Consider the following 20,653-nt stretch of genomic DNA (forward strand, 5'->3'; position numbering starts at 1 on the left):
AAATAACATGCTCAAAAATATCAGATGTTATAAGTTACATTAACTACCTGATGCAAGGCTGGATAATTAATAAATACTTAGAAAAATAGTAATTCCCCTTCCCATGACTCTAATAAAGCACACTTTGTGTACACAGGTATCTCCTGGGGAACCTGTGTTTGTTTGTTTGTTTGTTTGTTTGTTTGTTTATTTATTTATTTATTTATTTATTTTGAGAGAAAGAGAGATTACAAGCAGGGGAGGGTCAGAGAAAAAGAGCAAGAGAGAGAATTACAAACAGGCTCAGTGCTGTCAGCACAGAGACTAACATGGGCCTTGATCTCACAAAACATGAGATCATGACCTGAGCCGAAGCCAAGAGTTAGATGCTTAACCATCTGAGCCACCCAGGTGCCCCTGGGGAACCTGTTTAAAGTACATGCTCCAGGGGAGGCAAACCATAATAGACTCTTGAATACAGAGAACAAACTGAGGGTTGATGGGGGTGAGGGAGAGGCGGAAATGGGTGATAAGCATTGAGGAGGGCACTTGTTGGGATGAGCACTGGGTGTTATATGTAAGCCAATTTGACAATAAATTATATTAAAAAAAATAAAGTACATGCTCCAGACCCTGTCTTCAGAGATCCTAATTTAATAAATCTGGGATAAGGTCCATGAATGCATATTTCAAAATAAGTACGTCTGATAATTTTGATGGAGACAGCCTCTGAGTGATGTTTTCAGAAATATTCTACTAGCAAGATCCTTGGGGAAAAATAACAGTGTTTCTGGTTTTCTGATTAACTACAGTAAAGCTACATAGATATAGACCTTTTATTAAAAGAATCAAGAGGTTGTCTTTAAATCTGTAGTATTTACAAGAAAGACTACTTCTCTGACCAAGCTCTAAGGTAAGAATACCATAAAATGTCCTCCATTTAAAATTACTCATGGACTCTATATTTTATATTTCTTTGTATAAAGAGTTCTTTTGTCCAGGTCTAGATATCCATAGTTTATTTGTTGTAATTTTTAATGAATGAGTGCCTATTTAAAAATTATTTTGATTTAACTTTTCCCACTATTTTTAACCCAATATGATAAAATAAATCAGGGGTACCTGGGTAGCTCAGTCAGTTAAGCATCTGACTCTTGCTTTTGGCTCAGGTCATGATCTCAATAGCTTTGGGCTCTGTGCTGACAGCGTGAAGCCTACTTGGGATTCTCTCTCTGTCCGTCTCTCTCTGCCCCTCCCCTGCTCTCTCTTTCTCAAAATAAGCAAACTTAGAAAAATAGATCATATAAAAATGCAAGACAGGGGACAAAATCAAATCAAAGATTTAAAAATTCTAGGCTAATTTTAGAAAATTTTAAATAAAACAGTATTCTAATAGTTAGCACTATAAGAATATTTATACCTACACAAAAATGAAAATAAAACATTTAAATAAGTATATAACTTATAACTGTAAGTATATATCAAAAACACTGAAATAAGTATATAAGAATCAATTGGTCTCAGGAAGTGAAATGAGCATCTACTGGAAGGGTCACACTGGAGTAATACTAATCCACTAGCAAGGCTGTGAAACAGCAAGTTTTCTTCTGAATGTGTAAACTTCCATTTGTCATTAGGTTCTACTGGGACCTATTTATTAAATCAGTTAAAAACCAGAACTGCATGAAACAGTCCTATTTACATGTATATGTACAGGTAAAAGGGGAGACCTATGACAAGAAACTAGGCATTCTGGGACACCTGGGTGGCTCAATCATCGGGTAAGCATCCTACTCTTGACTCCGGCTCAGGTCATGATCTCATGGCGCATGAGTTTGAGCCCTGTTTGGGCTCTGTGCTGACAGAGTGGAGGCTACTTGTGATTCTCTCTCTCGGCCCCTCTCTTGCTGGCATTTTCTTGCTCTCTTTTGCTCTCTCTCTCTTGAAATAAATAAACTTAAAAAAAATAAAAACTAGGTCTTTTACCTCCTAATCCACTGTAATATCTACATCATCACTTTAATTGGCAACATAACAAGGAAATCAGGTGTTTGCTTGATGTAATATCTCTTTCATGCCAGATCAATCAGTGCATGGTTTTAGTAATGTGCAGAGCTGGGGTGTTGGTGGTTTTGGCTGAAAAGAAATCAAGGCAGGAAAGAAAAGTGCCTATGGGTTGCTCATAAAAACCAGTACTTGAAATCTCTTGGTATTGTCCCCCCAGTTAATGGTCTTAATACTTCCTCTTAATAGCCAGGGATGGGCTCTGGAAATCCTTGGAGCAGAGTACCTACACTGAGAGGTGAAACATGACATCAGCTAGAAGGCTTCAGGAAAGCTCCTGGATTCTGACGATGCATATTGGTTTCACATTATGGTTAAAACAACAAAGAATCACTCTGTCAATAATAATGTTGTGATAGCTAAGATGTGCTAGGCACCTTACTGTGTCAAGAAGAGTTTCAAATGCCATACGTGTATAAATGTGTTCAGTTCTGATTAAAACCCTATGAAGTAGGGACTATAATTAATTGCATTTTACCTATGAGAAAACGGAAACTTGCCCAAAGTCATAAAATTCCAACCTAAGCAGAATGGCTTTAGATCTACAAAGCCTGAAAAACCTCAACTGATGAGAAAATGTCTCATTGGAATACAAGAAATAAAGGGACCAAGGCTACCAGAAAAAATGTTTTTCCCTGATCTCAAAACCAGCAGTTTTCCCCAGATCTCAAAAGCCAAATTTAATCAGAAATTCTATTTAAAAAATAGACCTCTTGAAGTAGCAGTTAATGGAGGCCTTGCTGAAAAGGAAGGGTAGGTATCTATTTAAAAATGTTTAAAGTAGCTTTTACCTCTTCTTAGGTTTGATCTGAACCTCAGAAGTCAGCAAACCCAATTTCTAATCAACTGTAGGAATTTATTTTTAGCACATCACTATCTGACGGTCATCTATCCTTCTGTTCAGAGTTTACCATCCTAATGAGGCAGCCAAATTCATTATTGGAAAGCTCTATTAAGAATATTTTTCTCGGGGCGCCTGGGTGGCACAGTCGGTTAAGCGTCCGACTTCAGCCAGGTCACGATCTCGCGGTCCGTGAGTTCGAGCCCCGCGTCGGGCTCTGGGCGGATGGCTCAGAGCCTGGAGCCTGTTTCCGATTCTGTGTCTCCCTCTCTCTCTGCCCCTCCCCCGTTCATGCTCTGTCTCTCTCTGTCCCAAAAATAAATAAATGTTGAAAAAAAAATTAAAAAAAAAAAAGAATATTTTTCTCATATCAAATAAAAATTATGCCCTTATAACATCTATCATCTGCAAAAATAAGATTCCTCTCAGGGCACCTGGGTGGCTCAGTCAGTTGAGCGGCCAACTTTGGCTCAAGTCACGATCGCATGGTTCGTGGGTTCGAGCCCTGTGTTGGGCTCTGTTGCTGACAGCTCAGAGCCTGGAGCCTGCTTCAGATTCTGTGTCTCCCTCTCTCTCTGCCCCTCCCCTGCTCACACTCTGTCCCTCTCTCTCTCTCAAAAGTAAACAAACATTAAAAAAAAAAAAAAAAAGAATAACATATCTCTTAGGTCTCCCTTTAGTCTTTTTTCCAGACTAAACATTTCTGGTTTATGTGTTTATGAATACATAAGTGTTTGACAAGTTTATGAATGGATGGTTTTTAGCCTCCTTGTCCTTCACCTTTCCTCACTTGCCCTTCTGCTTCCCTGTGTACCTGGGCTGTTGTGATTACCTTTGCCTCTTAATCAGACCATTTTTGTTCACCTTCCCCTCAGTTCAACTTACATGACAGACTCAAGTCCTCCCACTGGTTAGGCAAGAACAGAGGGTAGAAGCATTCCACTCTTCCTTCTGGAGGCAGGGATGGCAGAGACTACAAGTTCCTAATAGCTGAGGTTGCAGCTCAGAATGTATTTTCTCATTAAAATCTGGGATGAGTGCCTGAAGCAGTGCTATTAGATCAGTGTTTAAAGGTATAATTTGGTTAAAATAGAAGTTAGCTCATGCTGGCCTGGAAACTTCACATTTTAATGAAAAAATCTTTTCTTACTCTAATAAACTTATAAAGGAGTTACTGGAGGACAGATAATTGATAATTAGCAATCTGTATGTATGAAAAAAATAAGAAAAGTATATGATGCAACAAGAAAAGACATTGGCAAAGATGGGTCTCATCCTGTCAAATGAAACAGGCTTTGTGTTAACAAAGAAATAAATAATGAAATGTACAGAATTCAAAGACAAAAGATACTTGAAATGAGAAAGGCTTTGTCTTACTTAGGTGTTACAGAAAACACACTTAACCAACCAGAATTTACCTTAGAATTTGAGCCTGATTCAAACACAAAAAGTCTGCCCCTGCTTTGTGAAGAAATTATATGGTTCTAACACTATATTGCTGAAGGATCCTTGAAAAAAAAAAAAAAACCTCCAAATTTACTTCCATATTATACCAAACTTAAAAATAAAACATGTTTAAAAGGGAGTTTATGAATATCAAATTGTTCAAAGAAGAACAAAAAAGCACAATTACTCTTTTCACTTTTGTACCTTTGACAGAACTCAAAAATAACAGCAGCAGAATGTTACCCCTGTAGACTCAAATTGTTCTTACAATTCAAGTTTCTAGTCACATTCTAGTTACATATCATAACATTAAGTTCTTTAAAAAAAAAAAAAAACTTTTTGTGTAAAAAACTCTATCATTTGGCTACGAGAACAAGATCATAAGTAGCATTGGTATTGTATTTTGGAAGGTGAGCTTGCCATCATTAGAGAAAAGTTTGTAATTGAATTCTTCATCCAGTCACCTACCTGCTAAGCTCCCAAAGGTAAGCTTCCTGCGGCCCACTTTCTCAACAAGCCAGACTCCCACGAGCGTGAAAATGAAATTTGTGAAGGCTGTAACTGAAGCCAGCCATATCGCAAGTCTATCATCTTCAACACCAGACATCTGCAGAATGGTTGCACTGTAGTACCTGTGAGGAAAGAATAAAACAATTGTTGCTGATAGTTATTCAAAGAAACAATTATTCACATAGAAAAATATAGTAGATCTAAAAAAGACCATTAAGAGCTATAGTAATACCATCAAGTTAACATGGGAATCCATGCAAAGTGTTTAAAGGATCATAGGACAGATATTCTGCTAAGATAAATTTATCTTGAACTTTGTATAATCAAGAAAAGATACTCAAGCAAGAGGACAGAGGGTGGGACACCTGGGTGGCTTAGTCAGTTAAGTGTCTGACTCTTGATTTTGGCTCGTTATGATTTCATGGTCATGGGATCGAGCCCTGCATCAGGCTCAGAGCTGAGTATGGAGTCTTCTCTCTCTCCCTCTCCTTCTGCCCCTCCCCTGCTTGCACACATCCAGGTATGCATGCATGCACTCTCTCTCTCTCAAAATAAATTTAAAAAAATTTAAAAAAAGGACAGAGAGAGTTGAAGGCTTTAAAAGTGAAATATACTCCAAAACTAGGGGCAGTGGCAACTGGTAGTTTCATTATGACTAAAATGCTAATCAAGGATAACTCCAAGTCCATGGAATGAATTAGAAGTCATCATACATTATAAACTTATGTACTTAAAAAGGATAGACTTGTTGCATGTAATACGTAAAGTGTGATGTAATGGCAGAAATCTGGTAGAGGAATATCCTTAAAGACACAAGAAGAATGTGTCAATTTATTTGGCATTTTGTAAGGAGATGAGACACTGACATGACATACATGAGAATGGTTTTGTGGTTTCTAGAAAGGTATAATCTTTGGTGAGGGAAGTCTCTAGCACGATCTACATGATTAGGCTCTATAGACTAATTTTATTCTAAATGAATTTACTGGAGACTAGCTCTAATAAGCCATAATGCACAATAGGAGATACCTCTGGTACATTTAAAGAAGTCAGGTTTTTTATATTCCTTTTCTGATGAAAGTATCAGTAGTTAAATCAGAAGATTACTTTAAAGCTATCCTAAAGGGGAGCCTGGGTGGCTCAGTTGGTTACGTGTCCGACTTCGGCTCAGGTCACGATCTCACGGTCTGTGAGTTCGAGCCCTGCGTTGGGCTCTGTGCTGACAGCCCAGAGCCTGGAGCCTGCTTCAGATTCTGTGTCTTCGCCTCTCTCTGCCCCTCCCCTGCTCATGCTCTGTCTCTCTCTGTCTCAAAAATAAATAAAAACATTTAAAAAAAAATAAAAAAAGCTATCCTTAAAACAAAGGAAGCAAAATATTCCTGGTGAATCACCTATGAAAAGTGACAGAATTCAAATCTTTACCCAAACCAGATAGTGGGTATCCAAGCTAGATATTTCTACAATTACAACCTACAGTTTCCAGATATTTATCAACAGTTTCATAGTATTTCAAAAATACAATCTGTTTTAAATACATTTATGTTTCAATGATTTATCAATGGTTTCCTTCTACTATTTTCTCAAGTTAATGATCATATTCTTATGTAAAACATTAACAATGCAGACTCATTCATCTTAATAAAAATTTTCCTTTTTAAAAGTAGTAAACCGAACTTATAAGTTATTATGCAACATGAAGGATGTGTTTGCTGATCACACTAAAAATTATGCCAACCATTTTAAGATTTTGAGTTCTGACAGCAGTTGTAAAAAAGAGATATTCCCAGTGGAATTACTTCCATCATCATGAAAATTGTGAACATTTTGCAGTCACAGTGTAAAGTGATAATAAAAGTTATGAAAATAACTCATTCCATCTGAATACTGTTTCACAGTTTCCAAGTTCTACCATATACATTCTCATTTTCGTAAAGACTTGTGCAGCAAGGTCAGACCTATGTAAAACCGCTGAGAAATTAACATCAATAACAAATCTAGAAAGGCAGAAAATAGAAGCACTGAGAGAAAATTCAAGTATTTAAAGTCAAAGAATTTGATACTTGCTATGCTATTCTATTACATTTCAGAGTCGTCGTCTTGATATTTAAAAAATAAAAACAAATACATCACACAAAATAATTCTTGCAAACAGACCCATGAAAAGAACACAGATTATTTTGATGTTTTCATTTTGATACAATAAAATCCATGAAATTCCAAGTGTTAAAAAGGGAAATGGCATCAAACAAAATAAACTGGTCAGCGTCAAAATTTTACTTACAATGAAAATGTTCCCTAGGTATGTAAGAAAATTTCTTTTACAATACTTAACTTTTAGAGGCAGAATGTAACCAAATAGTGGCCTGGGAATCAGAAACCTCCCTTTAAAATGGAATCTTGTGGTAGATTGGCCAGGTCAGGAAACATTATCATTTGTTCTTTTAATATTTATGAGTATCTACTGTATAAGCTACTATGAGTTACTAAAATCCCACAAATATATTATTGAGACCCACTTGCTACCTTCAAGAAACTCACAGAATGAAACAGAATGAAATTGAAATAAATTTAATATCACAAAAAATTTTAGTCACAATGTGGCATAAAGGATAGACCAAACAATTTTATTTGATGTGGTATGTTCTTTGATTTTCCAGGGAATTTAATGTTTGAGTTGAGTCTCAGGGAATTCATAGGGGACTGCCAGCAGGTGTGAACATCTGGGAGGACACTGGTGGTAGAGGAAACGAAATGTACAAAAAAGAAAAGTGCAAAGCACATTGCTGGACTCACAGAACGTCGTTACCTTACCTTGGCTAACACAAGGTACACAAGAAAGAGAAGTATGACATAGGCTACAGAAGAGTCTATTGTTGCAGGGCCTTGACTGCCAGCCCACATGTGTGGGTTTTTTTTCTCTAGACAATGGAAAATCATAAAGTGGGCTTTAAAGAGAAATAACACAATTAGATCTGTTCTATGGAAAGCTCACTCCAATGACAGCCAAGTAGGCAGACTGGAGGCTGAATGAAACAAAGGTATATTGTTTTGAAGTGTATTTTAGGTCATTACACCAGGAACAGGCACCTGTAGATTGCTGTGACAGCAGGGTGCTGAAATTCATGGATGGCCTTTTATCTCCTTGTCAACAAGCACTGTAACTTCAGCACACACTAGATCTTTTTCTGGATGGAAGTACCTCAAGTTTCATCTTCGTTCTTCCTTTCTTGGAACATAGGTAAATGTATTAGTTCTTACTGTTGGCATAACAAGAAACTACAAGGTTAGTAGCTTTAATGAACAGCAATGTATTATCTAACAGTTCTGTAGGTCAGAAATCTGATGTGAGTTTCACTGGGTGTCAGGAGGCATTCTTTTTTGGAAGCTCAAGGGAAAACAGGTTTCTTTGTCTTTCCCAGGCTTTAGAAGTCTCCATGTTTGTAGTCTCCTGGGGTCCCCTCCTCAATCTCAAAACCAGCAAAAATGGTCAAGTGCCTCTCATATCACTTCACTCTGATGTCCTCTTCTATATTTAAGGACCTTTGTGAATAAACTGGGGCAGCTCTGATAACCCAGGATAATCTCTGGGTTTAAGGTAAAATGATGAACAGATTTAATTCAATCTGCAACCTAATCTCCCTTTGTTACATGTATTGTAACATATTCATAGGTTGTGGGGATTAGGATAGGCACATCTTTGGTTGTGGGGGGAGGGCATTATTCTGCCTATCCAGTAAAAATGTTATTAAGCAGTAAAATAAGCAAAACGCCAACAGTTAGAAGGAAAAGACAAGGACATTCACTTAAAGGGCAATCAGCTTCAGAAAAATTCAGGCAATAACTATATTCTCTTTCATAAGGCAGGGGATGACATATTTAGGGCAGAATAATTCATGAGCCTAGTTTTTTAGTCAGCTCATGGTGAAAAGATACACTGAATTTACATTTTAAAGTGTGTGAATTCCAATGTTTTTGGAAATGATGCTATCGGCCAACCATTTATAGAATGGACTACCACTGTATTTGCAACCTTCTAAGCCTTTATGTAGTAGTCTGAATGTTCAAGGGACTGGGTATTTGTTTAAAAGTTGCACAAAGCATAAGAGTCTTCTTCATAAAAGAACAATATGAACAACTGAAAAAAGGCTCTCTTTCCTTTTTAGACTAAAGTAGGGATGCCTTCCTTCTCTTTTCAAAATCATTTTATAGTACCTATCAGAGGGCCTATCATCTTTTTCAAAGACTCCCTGGGCAACAACCTTTGGTCATCTCACACATGCCAGCTCTTCCCCAGAGTGAAGTTGAAAGTCCTGAGGGCAGTGGGCTCTCAGAGAAGACCAGCTTCACAACTCTGTGTGGACATTTAAGAACACAATGGCCAGACTATATGTGCATTGCTAAGTCAGAGATTATTCGAGATCCAGCTTCCAGTTCTGAATCTTTAATCTGAATAAAACAAAACAGCTCTAGAAAACATCTAGGCTTTGATAACGGCAATCTATCCTAATGATGATGTTAAACTACCAATAAAATGAGTATGTGTATTTTACATGCTTAGCAATATATATATGTATATATGTATACATATATATATATATATATATATATATATTACTTTCCTTTGTTCTATATTTGAACAAAGCATTTTCTAGTCATTTCTGAAAAAGGTATTTTTTTTTAACTCCTTGAAGCCATACCTGTCTTTTTCACTATCGCCAGGACAACAGATTTAACTTAACAGAAGAAGTAGGTACTCAATAGTTGTTGAATTTATTGAATTTATCTACCACCAACTTTCAAAAGGGAATTAAGGATATTCGTAATAAAAATCACATGATAGGGCCACTAAAACAAAAAGACTAGTAAGAGAGGTAGAAGATGAAGATGATTATATAAAAACTTTGGTCACATAATAACTACAAGTTAGCTCTAAAATGCCTGGCTGCCAAAAAAAAATAGTAAATGATAATTTTAACGGTCTGACAAAACAAAATGTATAGGTTCATAATAAAGACAAACTTCTTCTGGTATAAAACTGTAAAGACTTCAAGTTCCTGAATAAAACAGATATGGACTATATCTTTCTAATGTATTCTAGCAATGCTGCAGATAGCTTCCAAATTTAGTTATCTACGAACTTTGTCTTATTCAACAATCTTATGGGTTACTTTCATACTTGGTATAAAGACCAAGTTAAATGAGAAGATGAGAACTTATAGAGCATAGCTGACTGACTATAAGCCCTAAAAGATTCCCATTATCCAAGTTAAATTGTCTCTTTTAGTTCCTATTATCATAAATACATTTATTTGTATCATATGGTAAAGTACACTGACTACAGAATTTTAAATGTCATTCTAATAAAAGATGGTTTTTTAAGTGAATAAATTATATTTTCCCACTGGGGTGGTGTTTATACAATCAAAAGCATGGATAACTATGAAAAAAACATCAATAGATTTAAGAAAAAATGTTTCACCCAAATACAAAAATCTTAAAAATTATTTAAAAAATGACTAAGTTTTTTGGGGACCTTGATGGGTAGTTCGGTTGAGTGTCCAGCTCTTGATTTCAGCTCAGGTCATGATCTCATGGTTTGTGAGATTGAGCCCTGTGCTGGGCTCAGTGCTGACAGTGCAGAGCCTGCTTGAGATTCTCTCTTTCCCTCTCTCTCTGCCCCTCCCTGGCTCATGCTCTCTCCCCGCCTCTCTCAAAACAAACTTTAAAAAAAAAATGATTAAGATGTTTAAACCAATTTTATGTATTTTAAACAGTAAAAAAAAAATTTGCTTTCTGTGTTATTAGGTGCAAGCTGTAATGCAAAATATATAAGTTAGAAAGGCAGAAATTAGGATTTCATGTATATCATGCATATATTTTGAGCTAACACACTACTTATACTAGGTTTAAATCAAAAAATAATCCAAATATAGTAATCCTCAGAAAGCATCATTATTAATCACATTTATTATTTTACAAAACAATTTTCATAATTTAAATGATTTCATTAGTGTTTGGCGAAGAACAAATTAATGTGTCAAAGGAAATTAAAAGAGATTCTACAGACCTTCAGTGTTCCCAGTGTGACCTCCTCTCTGCCTCAGAGACCAGTCCCTTTAACCTGGCTTCAAACCTCTGGAAACCTCAAGAGAGATGTCCTCATGTCTCACCCACCCAACTCAGCCAGATCACTGACCTTGCTCTAAGCTAAGCAACACTAAGAACAATGATAGAAGCTCTCTAATTTGACTTGCAATTCACCAACTTGCCAGATTAACCTGTTAAATCTTTCCATAAAACATATGCCCACAGGAAAATGAACATTTGGGACTTCATACAGGCTTGCATCTCCCATCTGTTGAACTGTATGTATATTAAATCAGGTGTTTCTCCCCCGTCCCCATCCTGTTTATGCTCATCATTATAGTTAGGTAATCAAATAATATAAAAAGCAATAGAACATAAGATGATAAAAAAAAAGGCTGCATTAAAGACAAAATTATATGCTTTGGAAAGGGTGAATAAAGGTGACTCATTAAAACAAAACAAAGCAAAACAAAAACCCAAAAACTGTATGGGCCACACAACTGTGAACAATTGGAGATAAAATGTTAAAGTCTGGAAGATTTTGCCCTTTGGTTTCTTCTCAAGTATCTTTCAGTTCTTGTTCTATTTGAAAGAAACTAAAGCTGGAATTCACAGATGATAATATTCAGTGTGATTTATGCAAGAAAAGCAATGTGGAAGTTCAAGCAGTGGATATAAATAATTACTGTACAACTAAAAATAAAATACTGAAGATATATATGCATCATTTCTTTGATTAAGAAATGATACAATCCTTGAAGCTTGTATCTGATGTCAGCACTGGATTGTAGAACTTGTTGCTGATCTTGACCTTGTATCCAAGTTCACTGTTCCCTTGGTATATGTTTAATACCCTGTACATCTCTTTGATTCAAACCCTTAGTACGTGCGGCTTGGTCACTTCATGGCTGAGGTTGAGAACATGTTGGTGGAAGAGAAATCCATTGGTTTGAGAATCTTCGAGACCATGATATTCTCGATCTGTGCAGGGTATTAATGTCTAAGAGCTGCCTATTCCAGGATTTCTCTAGAGGGTGGCAAGAGTCCTGAACCAGTTGTCATTTCTGTCTTGCCGGTCTGACAGGGTTGGGAAGGTCCGAGCCTTGGGACCTTTCTTTGATTAACTGTCTTTCTCAGTTAACCAATCAAGTGCCGACCCTAATCACATCAGGAACAAGGGCTTTCACCTTGTTCCATCATGTCTCACATACCTGCTCATTTTAGCATCATGCAAGAGTCCAAGACTTTCAGGTCACCTGTTTCCACCTGGTCATTTACTTCCCCACTAACCTGTACATTCACTCATTTACTCAATCTTCCTCTCATCCCCTCTCCCTGTGCCCTGTGAACTAGGGGGATCACTTTTTACAGCTTGTTTTGTCTCACTCCTATATACTGGAGGAGGCCTGAGGAGCTGAAGAGGATAAGGGGAAAGAAGTGAGCTCAACTATCCTCTAACCTTCCTTCTTTAATGCCACCTACTTTGCTGGTCACTCCTCATTCAATGGTGACTCCCACGCCTGCCTGACAGTTTTCTTCTCCACTTCTACTCTGTGTTGTGATTCTTCGTGAGAATAGCCTTGACAAGGACCATCCAGATATTGAGTTTCCTAACAGCTCCACTTCTGAAATCCTTCAAGTATCCTAGTCTCTGACCAGCACTCCTTACCCTCACGGCTCACTTGAATTTTTCCACTTTCATGGATGGATTTCATGTATATACATTGAGCCGTATATACACTTTCCTCTTTTTAGTTATCCATCATCGCCCATTTCTGCCCTTTTCCCATAACTGTACATACTGCCTCCATCCGTTTCGATTTCCCAATCCCCAGTGCTTCTCAGGTACTGATGTGCTACAGAATCACCCGATGGACCTGTAAAAACAGACTGCTGGGCCCCACTCTGAGTTTCTGATTCAGCAGGTCTAGGACTGAGAAGCTGCATTTTCACTAAGATCCCAGGCAATGTTGACACTGCCTTGAAAATATACTTTCCCAAATCATTATTACAGTCATGTTCTTTTTGCCATTCTCAAATTCTCTGGCTTGACCCCCCTTTGTCATAGTCATGCCATAAATGCCAACTCTGCCCACTTATACCCAGTTACTCTTCCACTCTGCATTTCCACCTAGCAGCTGAAAGACAAACACACAAATTGCACTCACCTGGAAACCCCTAAGACACACAGGCAACAGCTCTGCAGGAGACAACCATAGCACCTCCTTTCCTTCTACTGTCCCAATCTATCCAGCCTCAGGTGAAATCTTGCCTAATATTCACTGAGAAACTGGGAGCAATCAGGGAGCTACTCCCTTATTTAGCCACCGTCAAATCTACCAACCTACCTGATCAATTCTACAATAATTTGTTATTAATCTTCTGCTTTTCCTCAGCAATTTGTCAGCACTTCTCTTACAATGCACAACGTTCCTTCTGCTATGAGACTTACTTAAGTGCACATTTTATTTCCTCTATTAGACTAAAAACTCCCCAAAGAACAGTTTGCATGTGATTTACACCTCTGCAACTGCCAAAGCAGGCTTATGGCTATTTCCTTTGAGACACTGATTAAGTGCTTATTTAAACGAGTGAATGGATGGAGTGGCCTTTTATTGCCTTTTTTTTTTTGCTTTATTTTAAGATTTATATTGAGATATAATTCGTAAAAATCACAATCTTTTAAAAGTATATAGTTCAGTGGCTTTTAGTATATCTACAACTAAATTTTAATCTCTTAAGTAATTACAATAATTCATATTCATAATAAAGTATTTTAAAAATCCAGAGGGTTTAAAGAAATAAAAAAAAAGTCCTTGGGGTAAGGTGAGGGGAAGGTTAGAAGATTGCGCCTTGAATGGTTTAGTTTCAACATATTCCACCCCAGCATGCTTTCCTGATTCAGCTACAATCCTTCCTACCTTACTGGCCAGTACTGAGTTCCTATGTACCCTCATGGCTAGGGAACAGAATATTAAAAATGGACTGTATGTGATTTATGAGCTTTTTCAACTCAAACATTGATACAAACTAGTCTTTCCATCACTTCTTATCTCCAAATTGTGCTCATCTAACACCTCATTAAAGTAACAAGAGGAGAGAAGGTAATGGTCTACTTAACATTCCTCTCAGGAGGCTTAAGAGTCTGAATGAGAAAAAAGGGCAGGCCATAGCATTTACTTTATGAAAAACACTGCTCTTGGCACTACCAAAAAGGAACAAAACAGTACTTTAACTCTTTTTTTTTTTTTAACATTTATTCATTTTTGAGGGACACAGAGAGAGAGAGAGAGAGAGCACAAGCAGGGGTGGGGCAGAGAGAGGAGAAGACACAGAATCTGAAGCAGGCCCCAGGTTCTGGGCTGTCAGCACAGAGTCCAACACAGGGCTTGAACCCACAAACCGTGAGATCATGACCTGAGCTGAAGTCGGACGCTTAACTGACTGAGCCACCCACGTGCCCCAAAACAGTACTTTATCTTAAGCCGCAATGGATTCCAAGGTTTGTAAGTAAAAGTTTGCAAGAACTTTTAATCTATATAAAAGGAACATTTTAGAGCATGGCCACACAAAACTGTGATTATGCAAAGATCTGTAGTTTTATGCACATTATTTATAACTCTGAATCTCTGTGGAATAAAGACTGGGAAAACAGACCAAGAGCATATAAGATGAAGTGAAAAGCAAGATGCAAAATTATTTAGAGGCTAGAAAGTCAACTATTGAAAAATTATAGAAAAGTAAGACAAATGAATACACCAAAATGTTAACATATACTATTATCAGGTGGTGAGATTTTAGGTGCCTTTTCTTCCTTATATGTTTCCAATTTTCTATAATCAGCATTTGTGACTTAAAAGTTTTGTTTAGGGGCACCTGGGTGGCTCAGTCAGGTAAGCGTCCAACTTCGACTTGGGTCATGATCTCGCAGTCTGTGGGTTCAAGCCCCACGGCGGGCTCTGTGCTGACAGCTCAGAGCCTGGAGCCTGCTTTGGATTTCTGTGTCTTCCTCTCTCTCTGCCCCTCCTCTGCTCACACTCTGTCTCTTTCTCTCTCTCTCAAAAATAAATAAACACTGAGAGAAAAAAAATAATAAAAGTTTTGTTTAAAGTGTTAAATTTTAGTACACTGAATATGTCATATATTATATTCAGGCACCATAAACCTCCAGTTCTATGAGCTAAATTCAATACTATTAAGTAAAATAAACATGAAATAATAATCACGAGCAACTAATATATCTGTGTTTTTCTTTAGAAAAAGACGGTTTTTTTTGGTGCCAAACTTAGTATTTTCTTAAATGAAATAATCCATGCCTTTTATTTCTTGGTGCTCAAAACACTACAACTAATACACTGATTGCTAATAAATACCTGGTTTACTTTCTCAATTCAAAAAATATTTAGGGGTACCTGGGTACCTCAGTGGGTTAAGCGTCCGACTCTTGATTTTAGTTTAGGTCATGATTTCAGTTTATGAGTTCGAGTTGTGAGTTCTAGCCCCATATGGGGCTCTGTACTGACAGTAGAAAGCCTGTTTGGGATTCTCTGTCTCCCGCTCTCTCTGTCCCCCTCCCCCTGCTCACTCACTCTCTCTCAAAATAAATAAACTTAAAACTATATATTTAGACACGGTAATAGTAATATGTATTTTAATGGAAAAATTAGTATATACTGGCCAAATATCTCAATTATATGCAATTAAAATACATTCATTTGGGGCCTATGTGCCAGATGCAGTAGGAGATAAAAAGACAAATAATATCTGGGACTGTCTAGGGAGGGTGGGGTGTCTACCTGCACTGAAGGAGACCACCGTCCACAAAAAATTACACCTCAATGAGCCAAGTTCTATGAGACTAGTAAGAGTAAAGTGTTACTGGAACATCAAGACAGTGATTAACTCCACTTAACAGTCTCAACAGTATATCAGTGATTCCAACTGACTATATCACTACTGCTCATATTCCAGAATTGAAAAAAATACAAAGGTGCAAGCACTTTAGGCTGCTAGTTACACAGGGTTTAGTCAGGGAGAGTATTTAAAACCAGCCCAAGGATCAGGCACAAAAAGAATTGGAAAGGACTTGAGGGACTGTAAGTTAACATCAGGATGACAAATACCTGCTCGGTTCACTGACTAGAAAAACTGTAGTGGCAGAGATGGAGGTTATGACCAGGAAGGAAACTCTAGGTTTCGATTTCATAGGAGATGGCAATGATTTGTGACTATATTCAGGGCCTGCCTTTGATGCAGGGGATCCATGATAGTGGAAAAGGAGCTCCATCCACTGGCACACATGAGGACAAGAGAGCACAGCGAAGGGAAGGATGCCATAAAGGTCAACAGAATCGCTCAGGTTTCACACAGACTGATCATACTTGAATTTCCCAAATATGCTCATTCTCTGACTCTCTAAAATGATGATTTCATCTCCTGAAGCAAAGAGGGGGCTTGCAGAACAAGAATAAGCAGGGAAATAGAATGCTACCCTGGGCAAGGTGCCAAAGTAACCCACTTGATTGCATCATCTAGAGATAAGAAGTATAAAGATAATTCTTTTTGCCCTGTCTCCCGTGATAGATGAAGAAATTGTATGGCATTGCTTAACTGTTATAGATATCAAAACCAATACTAATGAGTTTAGGTTATTATAACTAACTTACTATGAAATGGTAGATTAATATGGATGGGTATTACATTACCACCAAAGCACCCAGAAAGGAATTCTCTCTGGTCTTAGTAAGGAGGAATTCTTTTGCTTCTCTGAGGCAACTGATTAGTTTTTTTCTTAGGGACGCTGTGACTCATGTAACATGACATGTCTGCCTTTTTTCACTGGCTGCAAAAACTTTAGGAGCAACAGGATTCTCAAACTTTAGTATGACTAAGAATCATTCAGAGACTGTAACAAATGCAATACTCCCACGTATCCATGCCCTCTGCTCGCCCCTACCCACTCAGCCCCATCAGCCACCCCTAGCCAGGGCTCTGAGTCAGTTCAAGAGATACTAATGTAAGGGGTGCTGTGACCACTTTCAAAAAGGCTTTGTGACCTAGTTCATATAGACACTACTAGATTCAAGTTCCTTGTGCCTGAGTCATCTTATCTTTTCCTACTTTGTTCTGTTTCTTCTATCACTAACTTAAAAAAAATGCTTTTTAAAGTTTGAGAGAGAGAGAGAGAGAGAGCACAGTGTGTGTGGGGAGGGCAGGGGGAGGGAGGGAGGGAGGGAGAGAGAGAGAGAATATCCCAAGCTGGTTCCAAACTGTCAGTGCAGAGCCCGATGTGGGGCTCGAACCCACAAACTATGAGATCATGACCCGAGCAGATGTCAAGAGTTGAACGCTAAACTGACTGAGCCACCCAGGTGCCCCCATTAAATCACTAACCTTAAAGTGTATTGTATCTATTTCCTCTCTATATGTTTAAGCCCTCAAACTGTTTCTGGAGAAGGAAAAGTTGAAGTGAATAAAAACTTTCGAAAGAGTATGAATACATCTTATTTTTCCTTTTCCAAATGTCTGGGAAAGAAAGCTGATCAATTTTTTAACAGTAGAGGAACAAGTTGAGCTGTTAACAGCCTTGAGCAAAAAAGACTGCAAAGAGAAGCCTGCCACACCAATGTATTATTAATAGTAAATTAGGCTGCTGACTTGATGCAGGCACATGAACAGCACCATGCCCTTTGATGTTCAAACGGAAACCCCTAAAACCTACCCTTGGTTCATTTCAAGCGCATGCATGCAACACCCGTAACATACTTGCTCAATTTTCAGTGTAACTGCAGGACATTTCACACATGACAAAAAAAGAAATTCTATGTGTACATGTGATGTATGACTTCAAGAAGGAAAGCAATTACCAATGAGTCCACATACATTTGTTGAGGGAGTACTACATGAAAGACATTCATGTTAATTCTCAGCTACTACACAGAAGCATTGAATTATCTTGCTAATTGTGAAAAACCAGGAGAATTAGGAAATAGTTTGAGTTAAATGTTTTTGTTTGAATTGGCTGCATTGTCTTAATTCTCTATTGTCCTTTATGTGTATAGAATTATATTCCTAAAATACCCCTTTCACTTTTTGTTTCTTATGATGAAAACCAAAGGCTGCTTTATAAGAAAATACAGGATAGAAAAACAAGGGTAATGGCTAAAATTTATTGAGCGTGTGAAACTCAATTTGAGAGTTGGAACTGACGGCAGAACTCTGTACTGATGGAAGAGGAATGCAGAAATACCATCTGTAGAGTAATTACTATATGCTAAGAGGTGTCCATATACACTTTGCTCATATTAATCATTACAAACATCTTATGAAAATGAAAACTTGATAAAAGTTAATGCTAAGCATTTTTAGAGTATAACTAACTCAGCATAAAAGCTCTACATTTCATTCTCACACATACTCAGGATCCCAAATAAACCATTACAGAAATTCCTACGTGGTTATTCCGTCTGCATACAGGGCAAAACATCAACCCTTACTCAACACTTACCATTTCACATTTCTTCCCCTACATAAAATACATAAAAAAGTATTTTCATTCTCTATAGCTAAAGTCCTTTGTCTAGTATAGCACTTTTGCAGCTAAATAACTTGTCACTAAGAGTGAAATTCACAAAATATAAAAATCATAAAATTGCATTTAGTTAGGAAGAAACCTCCAGAGGTGGCCTGACAGAAGGGCAGTTGGCCTGTTAAAAAAGAAATCTCAGAAGTGTGGTGTCCCTTAAGGGGGATACAGAGCACTAACCTGACTCATAGGCTCAAAGCCAACTAAACTCTCCTCTCTACGGAGAGCTCTAGAATAGATTAAAATAAATTTAAAGAGCAGACTTACAGGGGAATATAAATAACAAAAAGAGCATCTTTACAAATTGTTGTAGGGCTTCCTGGGTGTAACGTGAAACTGCGCTCCCTATGTAGAGAGCAGGAGAGTCAACAGACAGAGGCAGACCATTCCAAATTGGTAGGTGGCTGTTTTAGTGAACATGGGAACTTACGGGGCCTGTCTTGGGTGGCTGCCAGATGACTGGTTTTCCACACATGCCCACCACAATCTTGAAAACTTATACAGAGGCCTAACTGGGTTCAGTCATGTACCCAGTCCAGACAGCCTCAATACCACATTTCTATCTCAAGAGTGTATCCTTGGGGCAGCTTCTGAGAGTGGGAAAGGCAAGCAGAATGCACATTCTAAGCACCGGGGAGCGGGTGGAGAGCCTCCAGGTGCCAGTGTCCAGCTCCTGGGTCCAAGGACCGTCACATCTTGATGACCTCTTCCCACAGAAGGTGGGGGTGCTGGTCTGGCATACCCCACCCCTTCTCCATCTCATGCCTGACCATGCTGCCTCCCCCAGGCAACATGTATAGTGCTCAGGGACTGGTCAAATTCCTAAAGCTGCAGCCACATCAACATCTAGGGATCAGGCCATAAATGAAGAGGAAGAACTCCCCATATAAGTTCCTATTAAGTATCTGTCTTTATGGCCTTAAAATTCTGCTGCTCCTGTGGTCCTGGTCATGGAATGGGCACCTAAAGGAAATACCTTTCTGTAGTGAGCCCACTCATTTGTCTGACAAAGAAATCAATCCAACTCTTGAGTGTGTGGGCTGCCCTTCTCTAGCTCATCATGATTGCCATGCTGGGCATTACAACTCCTGTAAGGGGACTTGAAAAGCCCTAAAATAGTACATTATGGAAGAACAAGCTCAGACTAATATTCTTAATTCATCTAATATTACCAATATTGATCCTGAGGCCTGGCCTGTGGCACACACTATCAACAACATGAGGCTTGGGTATTCTTTTTCAGTCAAAATGCTGACTAGAACGATCCTAAAAATACCACTAGTGGAGTTATGGATGGCTACACTCTGAATGGGGATGGGTTTATGTGGCTTATCCTGGGTTATGGACATTTGAGCACCTGGGCAACCCTATGATGGGAATGGAAAAACCACTCTAAACAGAACCAACCCAGTTATACCAAGAATATATGATGGATATCACTGCAGCTATGTAGTCATTCTGTCCTATTTTCTCATTAGAGAAATTTCAGTGTTTCAATGACACTGACCCATCTTGCCACCCAGGTATTTACTGGATGGCCCCAAATGGGACCCATTGCCATGTGGCACCAATCTCTGGTCATGGCTTCCACCTGGGTGGCTGGGCCACTGCATTATGGGTTTTCCCTGCACAGGGGAGAATTTGCCTCATGGTAACAACTACCGATCACCCTCTCCTCAAGGTGAGATGGGCACATTTTGTATTCCACTGGTACAATTATTTGGCCACTGTCTTTGTCCCCTTCACTGGCCTTTTGGATATTATAGCACACATAGAAGCCATTATGTTTATCCACCAAGCCTTAAATGATAGCTAACAAATCCTATCCTTACTGAACACTGAAATTTCTTTAATGAGAAAAGCTGTCTTCCAAAATAGGGTGGCCTCAGACATTATTACTGCCTTGCAAGGAGGCACTCGTGTGTGCCATTATCCAAAAAGAATGTTCTGTGCTCACTCCTGGTAAGCCTGCCAATGTGTCATCTTTATTAAATCACATGAGGATACAAATGAATGCCCTAATCTGATCCCCAGCCTAGGGAACTTAATAAATCAATGTTTTGGATCATGGGGCTCTTGCTAGAAAACATCACTGATTTGGGGAATTACCGTCCTAACCTATGCTTTCTTTTGCACGAGCC

At 38.3% G+C, this 20,653-nt stretch overlaps 1 protein-coding gene across 1 annotated transcript in view; it reads right to left on the reverse strand.

Moving 5' to 3' along the window:
* Positions 1-20,653, reverse strand: part of SLC2A13 (solute carrier family 2 member 13) — a 377,212-nt gene that overhangs the window by 130,040 nt on the left and 226,519 nt on the right. Inside the window, exon 5 of the mRNA XM_030322194.1 lies at positions 4,799-4,962. Coding sequence (XP_030178054.1) covers positions 4,799-4,962 — 164 coding nt within the window. The remainder of the gene's footprint in view (positions 1-4,798; positions 4,963-20,653) is intronic.

This window comes from Lynx canadensis, chromosome B4 (genome assembly GCF_007474595.2).
Source record: "Lynx canadensis isolate LIC74 chromosome B4, mLynCan4.pri.v2, whole genome shotgun sequence".
NCBI lineage: Eukaryota > Metazoa > Chordata > Mammalia > Carnivora > Felidae > Lynx > Lynx canadensis.